The sequence below is a fragment of the Glycine soja genome, chromosome 18 (genome assembly GCF_004193775.1).
Source record: "Glycine soja cultivar W05 chromosome 18, ASM419377v2, whole genome shotgun sequence".
Classification (NCBI taxonomy): Eukaryota; Viridiplantae; Streptophyta; class Magnoliopsida; order Fabales; family Fabaceae; genus Glycine; species Glycine soja.
The window spans coordinates 56,127,775-56,144,096 of record NC_041019.1 but is presented as its reverse complement, the minus strand read 5'-3'; the positions used below and the strand labels follow the sequence as shown (position 1 = coordinate 56,144,096).

Genomic DNA, 16,322 nt, shown 5'->3' with positions numbered 1-16,322 from the left:
CTACTAATGTTATAGAAAATGGTGTAAATATTTGTTATATAATATAAATCTATAATTTGATATAAAGAGTAAAAGAGTGATTAAGTTTTAGATTAAATTGCATACTGATATAATAAAAATATATATTTTAGATTAATTTACAAAATATTGCTTCAATTTTAACCTATTGGTACTTTTTTTCCCCCAAAATTTTAAGTTTACATTATTCTCACTCAAACTTTAAACATATAGTAGTCATTTAATTTTTTCTCTAGAAATATAACTAAGTTCCATACAACTTTATATGTATATTCTAAAAAATTATTAGAAAGATATTTAACTGTTAATGATGAAAAAATTGTGAATTATTAAACATTTAAAATCCAAACAGATAATTGAAAATTTAAGAAATAATTTATCAAAATTATAAAATTATGCCAAGCTTTTGTCATTAAAGTTAAGTTTATGTTCTAGAAAAGACCATTTGTTTATGGTTTAGTGTGTACTATTGAGTACAATTAATTATAGAAGATAATTCGTTGGTAAGTTTCTTTCCGTTGCCGTTACTTATGTCATTCTCCAGTTCTTTCTTTATTCCTTAACCATTTCCCCCCCTCTTCTTCACTCTATTCTTTCCATAGTTAAAAACTTTTAATTTCAAACTAGGGAGAATAATTTTAATAAAATTAATTTTAAATTAGTAATGTCATTACAATAAATAAATAATATATATAAACTAATTTTAAGTTAAAAAGTGTGTTAATAAAAGATTTTAAATTGTGATCACAATTTCTTAATCCCTTATTACAATTTTCTTATTTTTTGAGTATTAAAATAATTATTTTAAAATAATTTAAATTATATTTTGTGATTGAAAGTGTATAAACATTATTATTTTAATGTTAATAATAATTTTTCATATTTTAATAAAAGATGTACATTTTAACATAAGCTTATGTCAACAATTAATTTCAGTCCATTTCTTTTGCAATAATAATCACGTTAGAAGAGAATAGACCCGCGAATCTGAATCAGAAAAAATATAGGAATAAATAGACTTGCCAACTAAACCGAGTGAAGGGGCAATAAGGTCATTCGAGGTGTCCTCCTTATTATTTGTCGGTGCCGTAGCGTGGTTCTTGGCCTCAAAGCCAGTCTGTTCTTACTTAAACATCGAACACTTCGTGTCCCACCTAGACCTTACCCACCGTCGATTCCCCTAAACGTGTTCGACATTTAATCACACACACTAAGCACACATAACACCATCGGAGAAGGACCTTCCATCAACCCATAACTAGTCGTAGTATTATTTCATTGATTCTCTCCCTTCTCTTTCTCTCTGCGACAACAGATGATGGAGACGACGGCGAAGCGAAACGCTGTCGTTGCGCCAATCGCGGCGTTGTTGTTGGTGGTGCTACTCGCGGCGAGTGTGGTGGTGGAGGCTCAGGAGAACTCGGACGTGAAGACGCTGGTGAAGCACATGCACGGGAAGAAGTACTGTGACAAAGGATGGGAATGTAAGGGCTGGTCAATTTACTGTTGTAACCTCACTATTACTGATTATTTCCAGACCTACCAGTTCGAGAATCTCTTCTCCAAGCGGAACTCGCCGGTGGCGCACGCCGTCGGATTTTGGGACTACCACTCGTTCATCGCCGCTGCCGCGCTTTTCGAGCCGCAAGGGTTCGGCACCACCGGGAACAAGACGATGCAGATGATGGAGATTGCGGCGTTCCTCGGACACGTCGGCAGCAAGACCTCTTGTGAGTACTACTCTCCTATCGATAATTTGTTGATTTAGTTTTGTCAACTTCGTTGAGATTGCGCGCGCGTGTGAGAGAGAGTTTGTTTAGGTTGAGCTAGCGGTTTTTGAGGTTGTGAGATCTGTGTGTGTTGTAGTGTTTGAGACTTCGAATGATTTGGATTTTGTTGTTGTGTTGCATAATTTGATTTCTGTGCTGTAAACCTTGTTTTGTTTGGAACTGGAGTCGGTGCAGTCGATTTTTCATGCATTTACATAGTCATTGAATGATTTGGATTTGTTATTGTGTTGTCTGATTTGATTGCTATTTTGTAAGCCTTGATTTGTTTGGAACTGTATTCTGTGCATTCAATTTTTTTCATGCATTCAGGCAGTTGTTGCATTTGTAACTGACTATTGGATGAAGATTGGACGACTCGGATTTTGAATGTGTATTTTATGGTCTGGTTTATCAAAATAAAGCATGAGTCATCCGATCTTCATTCAACGGATCTGAGTAGATGAATGTGTGAATGCGTGGAAAATTGTCTTAGATGTCTTTATTTGTGATTTACATGGTGTCTGATGTGTTTAAGCACATTTTGTGAGGTAGAATGTTGTTTTGTGAGAGTTGATTTATCGGAGACATGTGAATAGGATTTATTGTTTGTGTTGTGGGAGTTGCGTGTGGTGCAGCGGTTGATTTAGTTTTGCTTTAAATTTGGACAACTGTGTGGTGTTATTGTTCTTATAATGCTGGTGTCAGGTGGTTATGGAGTGGCTACCGGAGGACCTTTGGCCTGGGGTCTTTGTTACAACCATGAAATGAGTCCTATGCAGTCATACTGTGATGACTACTTCAAACTCACATACCCCTGTACACCTGGTGCTGAGTACTATGGTCGTGGAGCTATTCCCATTTTCTGGTATGTGTATGTTTGTTTGGCTGTATGTATAATAGAAGCATATTTTCCTGGTTTTGGAATTGCCTGTTTATTGTCATTGTTTGAATAAATTGCGCTGTAATACATAGAGATGCCTAAAGGTAGCTAGTCTTAGAAAGTTTCTTTATCATTCCTGAAAATTGCCATTCTTCTCAAATTTTTCTTGTATTGTTTAACTTAAGTATTCTGCAATATCCCTGACCAGTCTGTACCAAATCAATTAGACTTGTTGAAAGGTTAACCAAACATCCCAAGGTTATTTGTTCTTAATTTATAGCTTCCCCTATTGTCTGAAAAAATGAGTTAATAGATAGCAGTTAGGTACTAGTGCTCTCAACAATTAATTCATCCGAAGCACCTCAATGGCTATGATCATAAACACTTTAGCAAAGAAGTATATGGCCTGAGCAGTCTATGAAATGTAAATGACACATTTCATAGAAAGATAACTATTATATGGTTAAAACCTTTAAAATATCATTTAGCTTCCCATTGTGCGATTATAGGTCCTTCAAATCACAATAAAGAAAATATAAGAGTTAAGTGGGCATTGCAAAGTTTTGAAAGATTATAGTAATGAAAAAGAAACTGTTGCAACAAGAGATAAAGTAGGATAAGGGTGGGGGAAATAGAACAAAAGCAGTAATTGATTAGTTACTGCAGAGATACAGAGCTGGATTTCTGGGTTTGTGTAAATGATTTATGAAATTATCAGTGATACCAATGAAAATTAAAAATAATGTATGCATGTGCAGATTTTCAGTTAAGACCAGTCAAGTCTTAAACCTGTTCCCTTACTTTCTATTGTTCTGATATACTAGTTTCTGTTTGGTCTGAATGGTAGGATATTTGACCATATCAGTATATTGGCAGTGTGATCAACTTAAGTAGCATCTCAGACTGTCAACTGACATTTTGTCAAAGAAGAAATTGTTTGAAGATTTAAACTAGTATTTTATGCATATTTTTAGGCAAGTCTAGTTATATTTCATTGGAGCCATTTTTTACTTGAAACGTATAGATAGGCTGTAAGAAAACTATTTATTAGGTTTTATCAACATCATTGTGCTTGTTGAATGTGGAGGTTATACTTAATGGTATCATCAATATAGGAACTACAACTATGGTGCTGTTGGAGAAGCTTTGAAGATCGACCTACTCAGCCATCCAGAATACATAGAGCAGAATGCCACCCTTGCTTTCCAGGCTGCTATTTGGAGATGGATGACACCAATGAAAAAGTCACAGCCCTCTGCGCATGATGCCTTTGTCGGCAACTGGAAGCCTAGCAAGAATGATACTATGGAGAATCGTCTTCCTGGATTTGGCACTACAATGAACATTCTCTATGGGGATGGTGTTTGTGGACAAGGTGATGTGGACTCGATGAACAATATCGTTTCCCATTACCAGTATTATCTTGACCTTCTAGGTGTTGGTCGAGAACAGGCTGGGCCCCATGAAATCCTTACATGCGCTGAGCAGGTTCCTTTCAACCCATCTTCCAAACCTGCTTCTTCATCTTAAGATTATATTTATTAGCATATGATATTGTTGTACCAATCCCTTTGAAAGTGAAAGTTAATAAGGGTTCTTGAAATTATTGGTATGCAATAATTTTGAACTGCGTGGTAGTGTGGGAATTCATTATATAGCTTTTGTTCGTTGTTATCTAGAAGTTTTAGTCATTTGTAATATCATATGTCGTGAAAAATTTGTATCTGGTATATATGTACGTTATGGGCGATTTTGTTATTTTTATATATACATTCCTTGGTTGCAATGTAAATTTGAATATGGTCATGTCAAACAAAATCCATTTCGAGTCATCTAGGTCTTCATTAGTGGCTAACAATATAAGTTATTTATGCCACGTATTTAAAATTTCAATTAAATAGCATTATTGTACATCTGCCACGCAGAGAAAATAGAGGAAAATGATTTGCGTGTTAATTTTTAAGATGACAGGGTTATGTTCTAATTTTGCATTTGACATAAAGTCTGCTTTATGTTTTAACAAGAGTAATAAATGTCTTTTTTTAGAATTATCCTCCTTTCGGGGTGATTGCCTCATGTTAATATCAAATCTACCAGAAGCAACACGAGATAGTAGTATTTTGATGATTTTTGTGAAGCCTATAATGAAAGCATAAGGTATGAAAATATTTTCAGGGGAAATGTGTTCCATTCTAATTCAAATAAGGGCATCTTGTAGGTTTCAATACAAAAATTTGCAAAGTAATCCCTATAAATCGTCTGTAAAATAAGTAATGTAAATCTGCAACCTAATAAAATTATCTTCTTGGCCGAAATATGATCAGTTGCCACATTTGTCCATAAATCTGAATCTAATAATATGAAAAGTTGAGATAAAAATTTATTGTCGTTTATAGAAATAAATAAATGGACCGGTCTTTACTCATACAGCAGAATAAATAAAGGGACTTATATCCTTGACCTCTCTAAAGACTAAAGTGGCTTTTCTTATTTTGGAATACCTATTTCGGGTAGGTTATAGAGTCCTCTTTTATTTTAGAATATAATCATACTCTAAGATAGTTATTTTAAAAGAGTCTTATTCTGAAATGATACTCTAGAATATAATTTTTTGCATTCCAGAATAGCTATTTCAATATATTTAAGTTTTCGTATTGTGTGAAAACATATCTTATTCTAAAATAATAGTTTTGGAGTACTCCTTTGGCAATGGTGTTTTCAAAGATGAACTCCTGCGCAAACATAAGCTTCTCCAGGGACAAATCCATGGTGGTGGAACTCCCAACAGAGGCCTTCATGGAGGTGTGGCGGCAATTGTCAACGGTGTTCCGATCATATGACAAACATACTGTCGTGAGCGACAAATCAGAGTGGCGTTCCACTGTGGGCCAATGTGGCTTGCACGACTATAGGCCCAAAGGCTGTATCTGTTCATAATTAATCGATCGAGCGCAATTTTACTTGGATTACAGTGATGTTTTCTCGTTTTTATGATTCACAACATCCCTGTTATATATATATATATATATATATATATATATATATATATATATATATATATATATATATATATATATATATTTATATTTTACAATGTATTAGTTAACTTATTGAATTCAAATGTTAATTTAAATACACAATGATAAAAAAAAGGATAACGTAGTTTGATCAAGTCTAATATTTGGAAAGTACAAGGCTAAGAAAACAAGTACATCTAAAATAAGCATTTAGAAGAAAAAAATTAAGACGGTAACGAATAATCTTATAACTCATTTAACCTTCTCCATGAAAGCGTTCGTTCACAAGAAAATAATCGTATTAGATAATATTTTCTGAAAATGTAAAAACGATTTCTCTAGTTATTTATTTTTATTATAGATTAGATATCTAAATTTAGTAGTTATGGGCACAAATGATTATGGTTGACATATTTTCGAGTGTCCTCCGGCGTGGATTCGGATTGCTATTTTAACGGATTTTTTAAGTTTTCTTTTACTGTGGTTTCTAGTTTGAGCTTAACTCTCTTTTAGCACCAAAAATAAAAATGATATTAAACTTATTTTAGTTTTATTGATATGTATTGATGATTTAATGGTATAGTTATCATGTTTTGTTAAAAAAAAAGAATCATTTTTACGATGTTGACATTTTTTTCACAGATAGATACTGTCATTTTAGATAGTTTTGTATTTTAATACACTTGTCTACATTATTTAGTTGCTCATAAGTTTACAATCATTAAGTAAAATAAATAATATTAATTAAGTATTTTAATTAGAAATATTTAATCAATAATGTTGCATTGCTGCTTAAATTTACTATAAAGAGTGTGTGTGTGAGTTATGTGATGAAGTAGTGTTTCTACATTTCTTGTTGCACAAATGTTACCTAAACAATTTCATGTTAACTTTAGAGAATGAAAGGTTAGGCATGCAATTTTACTCTTATGACTAATTAGTATTTTAGACTGTGCAATGACAAGATAATTGTCTAATTTATATAACTAAAATTTGTAATATATTAATATATTATAATTAAATTTAAAATAAATAATATTTTTAACTTATAAAATATATTTTAGACTTATGATAAACAAATTATATAGTGATAACAGATTTCTATTTTGAGCACATGTGACTAATTATTGAATCATCTTAAAATGCATATTCTAGTTCAATTTAATTTGAATCAGATTGATATTCGAGATAACTTTTTCAATTTTCAGTTTATGTAGTTATAACTTTGCAGTTCAATTATCACAATGTGCTTCTGATTGAATATGTTGATGAACACACTTCAATTATAGGAAACATGGAAAACACAAGTCTTTTCTCTCATTTGTTTCTCCCATGAAATCTCTGTAGACTTTTTCCAAGTCCCACTCCTTAAAAAATGTTGTCGGGACAAACTTGTTCCCCAGATTTACAGTCAAATAAATACGATCGAGTTTGGACAAACAAGGATGAAGACCAGATAAACTACCTCAACCTCATGCCATGCATGATTTTTTTCTTCTTAATAGAAATTTTAATAATCAAATTGATGCACAGACTATTTTTTCTTCTTTTTTTTTTTACCACTTTAGTTGGGATCTTTGATTTTTTTAAAGAGATTCTAAAATATTTTTACTAGTTTTAATCGTTTGATCAGTTATGAGATTTTTTCTCATAAATTTAATATGTATTGTGAATTGAATTAGACTTGTTGCATAAACAGTATTCTTTTAAAATAATAGAAGTTGGGTGATTGAAATAATCGACTTTGTTGACTGAGTCACCAACATGTTCACGTTAAGTTTTTTAATCGTGAAACTGACGCGCATGGAAGCCAAACACGTGCATGTACATTTACGAGTAAAAAATGGATGAATCTAGAATGTCGTTAATTTAGACAAGGAGGAACTTTGGTAGTGTTTTCTGCTATTACACAATCTTTCCAAAGAAAAACCTTCAACAATCTATTTTGTCTTCATCATATATATAACATGAGATATTGATTATCCTTATTTTTAATCAATTAAATCACTTAAATTTTTTAAAAAAGTCTTTTTACATTGTTGATAAAATCGGCCTGCCCAATTCCTCATATTTGTTTTTTACTCGATTAATTCATTCATTACTGGTTCAAGTTTATTTATTTAATTAAATAAATAAATTTAAACTTAAAATTAAACTTATTTAAATGAATGGAACCCAAGCTTTGAAAATTCAACATTATATAAAGATTGATGAATAGCTCGTTTATGTATATATAAATAATGTTTTTATGAAAATAATTTTATCTCTTAAAAATGAGTTAAATAGATTATTAAGTATGTTTTCTATTAATTTTTAATTTCACTTATCACATGCTAGACTCATTTTTCTATTAGTAGATAATTATTAAAAATTATATTGATAAAGTTTAAAATGTATTTAAGAAAATTTTCATAAAAAAATAATTAAGCTATAAATGAGCTAAATAAGTCAAGCTAAAGTTTTAATATTTCATAACAAACCAAATCCAAACTTTCTACAAGGCTAGATTAAATAAATAAATCAAGCTTGAGTCATTAATTTTTTTTTTCCACAAGCATAGTCCAAGTTTCAAGAGCTCAACTGGATTTACCCTTATTTACATCCCTAGTGTTAAATATTTGAAATAAGATTTTATAGTCTATAATAATCCTATAAAGTTTGAACAAAAGGTGGTCTAAATAATAATTTTTCCAATCCCTTATAATTAATTAATGAGTCGTTTGTTATGAGAGAGATTTATCTTTTTTTTTCTTTAAAAATACATTAGAGAATTTACCCCTGAAAGCATGAATTTTTCCAAGTATATTAATCTGTTTAGCATTCATAGACTATTTTAGTGATTTTGATAAAAAAAAAATAGCTTATTTACTTTTTGACGCAACTTATTTACTAAGAAAGATAACATATGACAACTACACCAATTCCATTTATAATTTTTTTTGTCTGTAAATCAATCAACAATGAATGCCAATTAGTAAAATTTGACGACTATGACAATTCCATTTGATTCTGTCAACCAACAGTGTACATCAATTGTTTTAATTGACCATTAATTATAGTAGATGGAAAAAGACTAATATTTTAAATGAAAAAAAAAGTTAAAGATGGTATAATTTTTTGAATAAAGTCTCTGTCGTATACAATTTTTTTTGGAAGAAATGTCTTATACATGCATGGTTAATAATTGAGTCCCAATTAACGTATTTAAGAGACTCTCTATTTTAAGGTAAAGAGATCATAATTATTATAACTTTTTTTAATGTTATTTTTACACAAACTAATTAATATATTTAAGGGAGTAGTATTATTTTGGACTAAATTTATTATGATTTAAAAGTAACTTTAAATCTAAAACTTAACATAAAATCTTTAAAAAATAAAATAAAAGTTATTTGTTTTTTTAACTAAAAAATATTTTTATAACTAAAAAAAAGTTTTTTTTTCCGGTCACACCAATTTATTCAATATGAAAGTAGAAAGAAACAAAAAATATAACTTGTTTTTAAAATTTATTTTCCTTATTTAAAAAATAAGTTTATTTTTTTTTTTGCTACAATTTTAATTAACCTAGCTTTTTTTAAATGAAAAAAATAAAAATGTGAATAACTATTTTTTGGTAGGCGAAAAATTAGGAATAAGTTGAATCAAGCATTACTTTAATATTTCTAAAAAAAAAAAACTTTAATCTCTTCTTGAAATGCACCAATCTCTCCCTTACAGTGAAAAAAATATGCTTAAAATAAATATAACATGTCTTAACTCTTCAAATAAATATGCTTAATGTGAAAGTTTTTTTTTCCGTAAAAAAAAAAAAAACTCTTAATAAACTTTTCTTCGTACAGGCAATTGGAAATTAAACTCAAATCAATCTACTTAACTTAAAAACATGATTTATTGTCTTTAATAGATTTGACTGTTTTTCGAACCACCGACATCTAACAGAGAAGAATAGATCAAGTAATGATAAACAATTAATAACATTGAATTAAGTCATTAAAAGTAAGTGTTACGTACTTTTGATAATTTACGAAATTTAAAACCGTATTTGAACCGAAATTATGATAATGGCATGAAGTTCATCCGTCATATTAGGTATATCCTTTTACATATTTTTTGACATAATTTTAATTATTTAACGATTGTGTAAAATTTTCTGACAAAAATATATTTAAATTATTCAGTAAAATATTTTATATGAGACTTATTTAACATTAAATATTAGGTATAAAAAAACTGTCACTGTGGATCTATTAATTAATTAGTGATTTTAAATTTGAAAATTTTAAATCAATAAATATTGATAAGTTTGGATGGATTGTTTATTCTAAAAATCTATGAAAATATAATGTTTTTGTGTATACATTTTTACATCTATTTTATTTTTATAATTGCGTTCATAAGTTATTATTTTATCTTTATAATTATTTTCACAAATCATTCACTATATTATATTTATTTTTAATTAAAAAATATGAAAATGCAGTGAGACATGAAGTGCCTATTTTTTCCTTATAAAAATAAAAATTATAACTTGAACCGAATTAATCTAATAAGATTTGAGTTACTTAGGCAGAGTTATAAAGCCACTTAAATAAAATAAATTAATAAATAAATTTAACATTGAATTAAGTCATTAAAAGTAGGTGTTACGTAAAATTCTATGACAAAAATACATTTAAATTATTTAGTATAATATTTTATATGAGACTTATTTAACGTTGAAAAAAATGTCAGTGTGGATCTATTAATTCATTAGTGATTTTAAATTTGAAAATTTTAATTTATTGATAAGATTGAATGAATTGTTTATTCTAAAATTCTATAATGTGAACATGACGTTTTAGTGTATACATATTTTTATATTTATTTTATCTTTACAACTATATTAGTAAGTTATTATTTTATTTTTATAATTATTTTTACAAATTATTCACTAGTATTGTCTTTTATCTTAATTAAAAAAAAAGCATGAAAATACAGTAAGATAGGAGATACTTATTTTCTCTTCATAAAAACAAAAAATTATAACCTAAACTGAGTCAATCTAATTACATTTGAGGTGGTTTGATTGGATTATAAAGCCACCCATATTAAATAAATTAATAAACACATAAAAAATAGAAAAATAAATATTGATGTAAAATTATAATAAAAGAAAATTTTCTGAAAAAAAGTTGAAATGAATATATTTTATTAGTACTTTGTTTTGTGATTCCATAATCCTATCCATCCACTCCCGAGAAATCCAATCATCCGCACCGTCCAATCCGCGCATCATTGTTTATTTATGACGTTGTCGTTCTGATCCATACTCTCAATCAATATTTAATTCCCTTATTTTTTGCGTGGCGGAGAAACAAAATCTGTTTGCTTCAAAGCCACCACCTGCCGGTGACGCACCCGCTCGTGACGGTAGCGCTGCCCTTAACGTTTTCCGACACAAGACGACGAACGCCTCGTTCAATTCTTCTTCAACCGACATTTTTGTTTGATCCGAAGATTCGCTTCTCAGTTTTCGCGGGCGATTCTCAAGGAACCCAAGGAGATAGCGCTGGATCGAGAATCTCGATTCGCTATTTGCGATTTCACGCTTTGATTTTTGCGCTATTCAGCATACGCGTTTTTTCAGTTCCGATTCACGCGCTTTCCGACAAGTTTACTGTCGCATAGGCTGATACGCTGCTGGAATTTCCGATTTCATTGCAATCATGACTCAGGTTCCATTTTTAATTGCTTTTTTCTTTTATGCGTTTGATTGTGTTAGTTTCTGAATCTGAATGTCTAGGGCCATGGTTTGTGGTTTCTGAAATGATTATAATTTTTTTTTTTATATCAAATGTTAATTGTTTTGTTAGCAATAGGAATCGAACCTGCCACCTTTTCCACCTTTCCTTCTTTCTTAACCACCCAACCAAACTTATATCTTCATGAAATGATTGTAATGATGGTGTTTGATCATGATTATGATGATGACGATGAATATGAATATGATTATGATGATGACGATGAATATGAATATGATGATTACGATGATGACGATGATTTTGATTATGATGATGTTTGATTATTTTTGTAATGATGATGATGATTGTGGCAGGCGGTGGAGGTGCTGAATCGGTATGGGACGGATCTGGTGGGGGAGCCGAGAGGTTCTGATTCTGAGTGTTTGGCGGGTTTTGAGTGTTTTCTGAACATTGTGAGGGCATTGGGAATGGGATCGTGCATCTCGGAGGTTGGAGCTGGTGGAAGTTCCCCTCCTCTTCTTCCTTTTTCGCCTGAATCGAACATGGATGGTGGGAAGAGGAGAAGGTTAAGGGGTTCCTCTTCCTTTGATTTCAAAGTGCCTGGGAGGATGTTCTTGAATGGGTCAAGCGAGGTTGCATCCATGTATTGCAAGCAAGGAAGAAAAGGGATCAACCAAGATGCTATGCTTGTTTGGGAGGTTAGCCTGCCCTCCCCCCCTCTCAGCATCTATTAATGTTGTTTCGGGATATTGTCTTTTACATTGCATTTGTATGATTGTATGCACATTATGTGGTTTGCAGTAATAGAAATGAAGGAAGTTTAAAAGGAATCAAAGTTGAGTAGGTATTCTGCTTTTGTCATAAGTTTTTTTTTTTTAAATCATCGAATGGGTTAGTTATGTCTTATTGTTTAGCATATCTTTCAGCTTAGAACAAGTTTACATGATTTAGTGCTTAAATTTTTATTTTTTTTTGTGTGTATTTGGAATAAATATGAGCTGATATGTGGAGCCTTGAAGTAATGAGTATGCTATTACCTTTGTCTGACCTTTACCTCTGTTCATTTCTTTTCCAAATACTCTTCTCAATCTTCTTAGGTTGTTAGTAGTGCCTTGTCATGCTGCCAATGCAGTATAAAATATAAATAACATCCTCCCTCCATTCTTTTCTAATAGATCATTGTGTTCTCCATCTCTTCCCACTTCAGCATAGTTTGAATGAGATACATCAATTTTACAAAACAATAGTTTTTGTTATAATGTCCTACATCAGCCAAGAACATGGCCAAAATACTCCTTATAACAGTTGAAAAAATCTTCTTTCCTTGAGTTAACTTTTGGGGTTGAGTTAAACCTAACCCATTGCTTATAGTTTCTTTATTCTCTTTCTCTTACAATTTGAGTCTTCAGATGTGTACTCACAGTTTTGTTGTTTCAGTCTGCACTAACATTAATGATCTAGATATTAATAATGTGTACAAAACTTTGTCTATTTTCCTTGTGCAGAACTTTTGTTCAAAGGAAGACACCATTTTTTGTGGTGTTTTTGATGGACATGGACCTTATGGCCACAGGGTTGCAAAGAAAGTTAGGGATTCTTTTCCTTTAAAGCTTAATGCCCAATGGGATTTGCATCATAAGAATAGAGATGGACTCAGTGATCATAGCAGCGCCACAGGAAGTTATAAATCTGAAGGGAATGGATTTAGACTGGTGGATGAGAAAACTAGTCCCACTGATCATGAACTTGATGAAACAGATACGATTTTGACATTACGAGAATCATTTTTGAAGGCTTGTAAGATTATGGATAAAGAACTGAAACATCATCCTGATATTGACTGCTTTTGTAGTGGGACTACAGCAGTTACTTTGGTCAAGCAGGTAAGAAATATAAATTACAATGTAATGTTCTCTTGATTATTTCTTATTTGCTTTTTACATGTGGTTTACTGATGTTCTTTCAGGGGCTGGACCTTGTTATTGGAAATGTTGGTGACTCGAGAGCTGTATTGGGTACCCGAGATCATGAGGATTCCCTTATTGCTGTTCAGTTGACCGTTGACCTTAAGCCAAATCTTCCAAGTACCTCGCTTTCTCTCTTCTCCCCTCCATTCCCCCCTTGTGTGTATCTTCTGAATGAACTTGATAAGTTGGAGAACTCCATCTCCTTATTTTATTTCCCTTGAAATATTGAATCAATATTGCCAGCTTCATAATTATGATGTGAGTGACAGTGCTTGTCTGATTTAGATAAATGAACTTGATAAGTTGAAGAACTCCATCTCTTTCTCTTTTCTGTTTTGATTTTACCCTGTGTCTTTGGGAGATTTAAATAGGTTTCCCTCTGCTTTATGGAGATAATCTCTATTTTTTTTTATCAAACAATACAAATTCCCTGTAGCTGAAACCTTACTTTTTTCTTTGTTTCTCTGATTTATTATATCTAACTTCAATGCCTTTTTCTCTTTTGTTTTAGGGCCTGTTTGGATAAGCTTCTTTAGAAGCACTTCCAAGAGAAGAAAATAAGAAGAAAATAATGATGAGTTTCTTCATAAGATAAAATGAGTTATCTATTAGCTAACCATTAACTAATTTGTAGAAGCTCTCTCATATAGCTTCTCTAAAAGATGAGAGGACGTCTACAAATTAGCTAATGGTTAGCTAATGGACAACTCATTTTTATGGAGAAGCTCATTTTATTTTTTTCTTCATATCTTCTCCTAAAAGTGCTTCCAGAGAAGCTTACCCAAACGGACCCTTATCCAATATATTTCATTGGTTCCCTTTTAGAACAACTTGACTTTTGTGAGACAAATGTTTTCAGGATTGGTGAAACTATATTTTCATTGTATGATTTAATAAACGCCGTGACTTGGAAATTGGAATTTATTTTGATTTTTGATACATCAGTCAGTGTGGCATATCTATATGGGTATGAATGTGTGATGTAAAGTTGTTTTCACTTAGGGGAAGAAGAGAGGATCAAGCTTCGTAGAGGAAGGGTTTTTTCCCTTCAGAATGAACCTGATGTGGCTCGAGTTTGGCTGCCTAACTCTGATTTCCCTGGTCTTGCTATGGCTCGGGCATTTGGAGATTTTTGCCTTAAGGACTTTGGATTGATTGCTGTTCCAGATATCTCATATCACCGCCTTACCGAGAAGGATGAATTTGTTGTGTTAGCAACAGATGGGGTAAGGCCTTATGAGGCTCTTTTCTTATGATATACTGTCTTCTATGATCTGCATGTGTTGAAATTGATTCATTTCAATATCATATTTGTAGTTAGCCAATTCTAAAATGAAAATATGAAATTGACTTTAAATAGTATTTGAATGCCACTTGCAACAGTTAAAAAAACCAAATTTGGTTCTAATTTCACTGTATTTAAATTGACATCTTACTGTTTAAGCTAACTACTTATCATGTAAAACTTATTATTATGAGTTAACTACTAATGTAAATGATGAACACAAACCTAATATCAAAAGCTGTATCAATATATATTTTTTGATCCAGTTGTATCTCAAACCCATGTTCATATACACAGATACACTTGTTATTTCTATTCTCTTTCAAACTGGAATTTGTAAATTGTTGAGCTTTTGGAAAAGCTTGTTCTTTACATCAATATAGCGATTTACCCTTTTCTTTTGCCTCTCCTTTGAAGTTGTAACTCTAATTTTTCTCTTATGGTCCATATTATGTTGTAACTTGAAAATTTATATTCTCTGAATTGTCTTATATATATATATATATATATATATATATATATATATACATACACACACACATATATACAAATACATACTTGATTAGATGGAATATTGAATTATTTTAAACTGTTGGATTCTTGGGGGCAGATTTGGGATGTTCTGTCAAATGAAGAAGTTGTGGACATTGTGGCATCTGCTTCACAGTCTACTGCTGCTAGAGCACTGGTTGAGTCAGCTGTTCGGGCATGGAAGACAAAATTTCCTTTTTGTAAGGTTGATGATTGTGCCGCAGTTTGCCTCTTCTTTGATTCTGATTTAGATTTCAAGTCAACAGATACAAAAGACAAGTTAATACCGGAGGCATCTATTGACCAATCTGAGCAGTTAGCTTTACTTGGTGAAAAGGGAGTTGGAAATGAAGCTGAAAAAAAGCAGCAATAGCGCAAGTTTTGTACCATGTCTCTCCCAAGCCTTGTTGGTTTTATCGAAAAGGTTGGGTAAATTGTGCCGCAACAGTCAAAAGAGAAAGGATCATTATTTTGATGATTTTTCGGTAGTTTTCTGCCAATATTCTTTTCATTATTTATCTTTCATTTCCTTCGACAGCATTTGAGGGAAGAGGGGGGTTATATATATATATATATATATATATATATATATATATATATATATATATATATATATATATTTCTTATCTGGAGGAAAAGTGGTACCGGGCTTTTTTTTTTTGTTGCTGGAGGTCATTTTCCTTCTCTGTATATTTGGTAGATTTGGAGTTTTTGTAAATCCAACTCTCTAGATTCATATTATATAGTCTGTTCTGAAGTCTGCCGTTTTTCATTTGCATCATTCTTAGGTTATAGTTTCCAATTTAGTCTGTGAAAACATGAGAACTGGAAAGAATTGGATTTATTTCTTATGGACTTTCGAGTCAGGTTTTTGTACCTCCATGTTGTGTTGCCGTCAGGGATTAATGATATTGTCTGTGTGATCCTATTATGGGTTTTGTGTGGAAAATTTACGGACGGAAATGTGTCTTTAAGCTATACGAGTAAAACTGTATTTACCTTTTGATTTAAATTTTATTATTTCATGATTTTAACTTAATTTTGAGAAGGATAAATTATTTTTAAAAAAGGCTTATTTGTCAAGTGAAGGTTTACTAAGTACTAACCCACG

General features: G+C 31.2%; 2 protein-coding genes across 2 annotated transcripts; both read left to right on the top strand.

Moving 5' to 3' along the window:
• Window positions 1-1,125: 1,125 nt before the first annotated feature.
• LOC114395808 (chitinase-like protein 1) lies at window positions 1,126-4,499 on the top strand. The gene is made up of 3 exons (XM_028357665.1): window positions 1,126-1,748; window positions 2,493-2,652; window positions 3,783-4,499. The coding sequence occupies exons 1-3, from the start codon at window positions 1,334-1,336 to the stop codon at window positions 4,195-4,197; spliced, it is 990 nt and encodes a 329-aa protein (XP_028213466.1). The 5' UTR covers window positions 1,126-1,333; the 3' UTR covers window positions 4,198-4,499.
• Window positions 4,500-10,996: 6,497 nt separating this feature from the next.
• On the top strand, window positions 10,997-15,711 carry LOC114397565 (probable protein phosphatase 2C 33). The gene is made up of 6 exons (XM_028359656.1): window positions 10,997-11,401; window positions 11,782-12,126; window positions 12,934-13,311; window positions 13,395-13,512; window positions 14,398-14,621; window positions 15,291-15,711. The coding sequence occupies exons 1-6, from the start codon at window positions 11,393-11,395 to the stop codon at window positions 15,582-15,584; spliced, it is 1,368 nt and encodes a 455-aa protein (XP_028215457.1). The 5' UTR covers window positions 10,997-11,392; the 3' UTR covers window positions 15,585-15,711.
• Window positions 15,712-16,322: the final 611 nt, after the last annotated feature.

Bases quoted from the DNA above. Each gene is read 5' to 3' on its own strand.
- LOC114395808 (XM_028357665.1), top strand. From the start codon at position 1,334: ATGATGGAGACGACGGCGAAGCGAAACGCTGTCGTTGCGCCAATCGCG. The intron at 1,749-2,492 runs GTGAGTACTACT...TGCTGGTGTCAG, and splicing joins CGTCGGCAGCAAGACCTCTT to GTGGTTATGGAGTGGCTACC. The intron at 2,653-3,782 runs GTATGTGTATGT...TCATCAATATAG, and splicing joins GGAGCTATTCCCATTTTCTG to GAACTACAACTATGGTGCTG.
- LOC114397565 (XM_028359656.1), top strand. The intron at 13,513-14,397 runs GTACCTCGCTTT...GTTTTCACTTAG, and splicing joins CCTTAAGCCAAATCTTCCAA to GGGAAGAAGAGAGGATCAAG. The intron at 14,622-15,290 runs GTAAGGCCTTAT...TCTTGGGGGCAG, and splicing joins TTGTGTTAGCAACAGATGGG to ATTTGGGATGTTCTGTCAAA.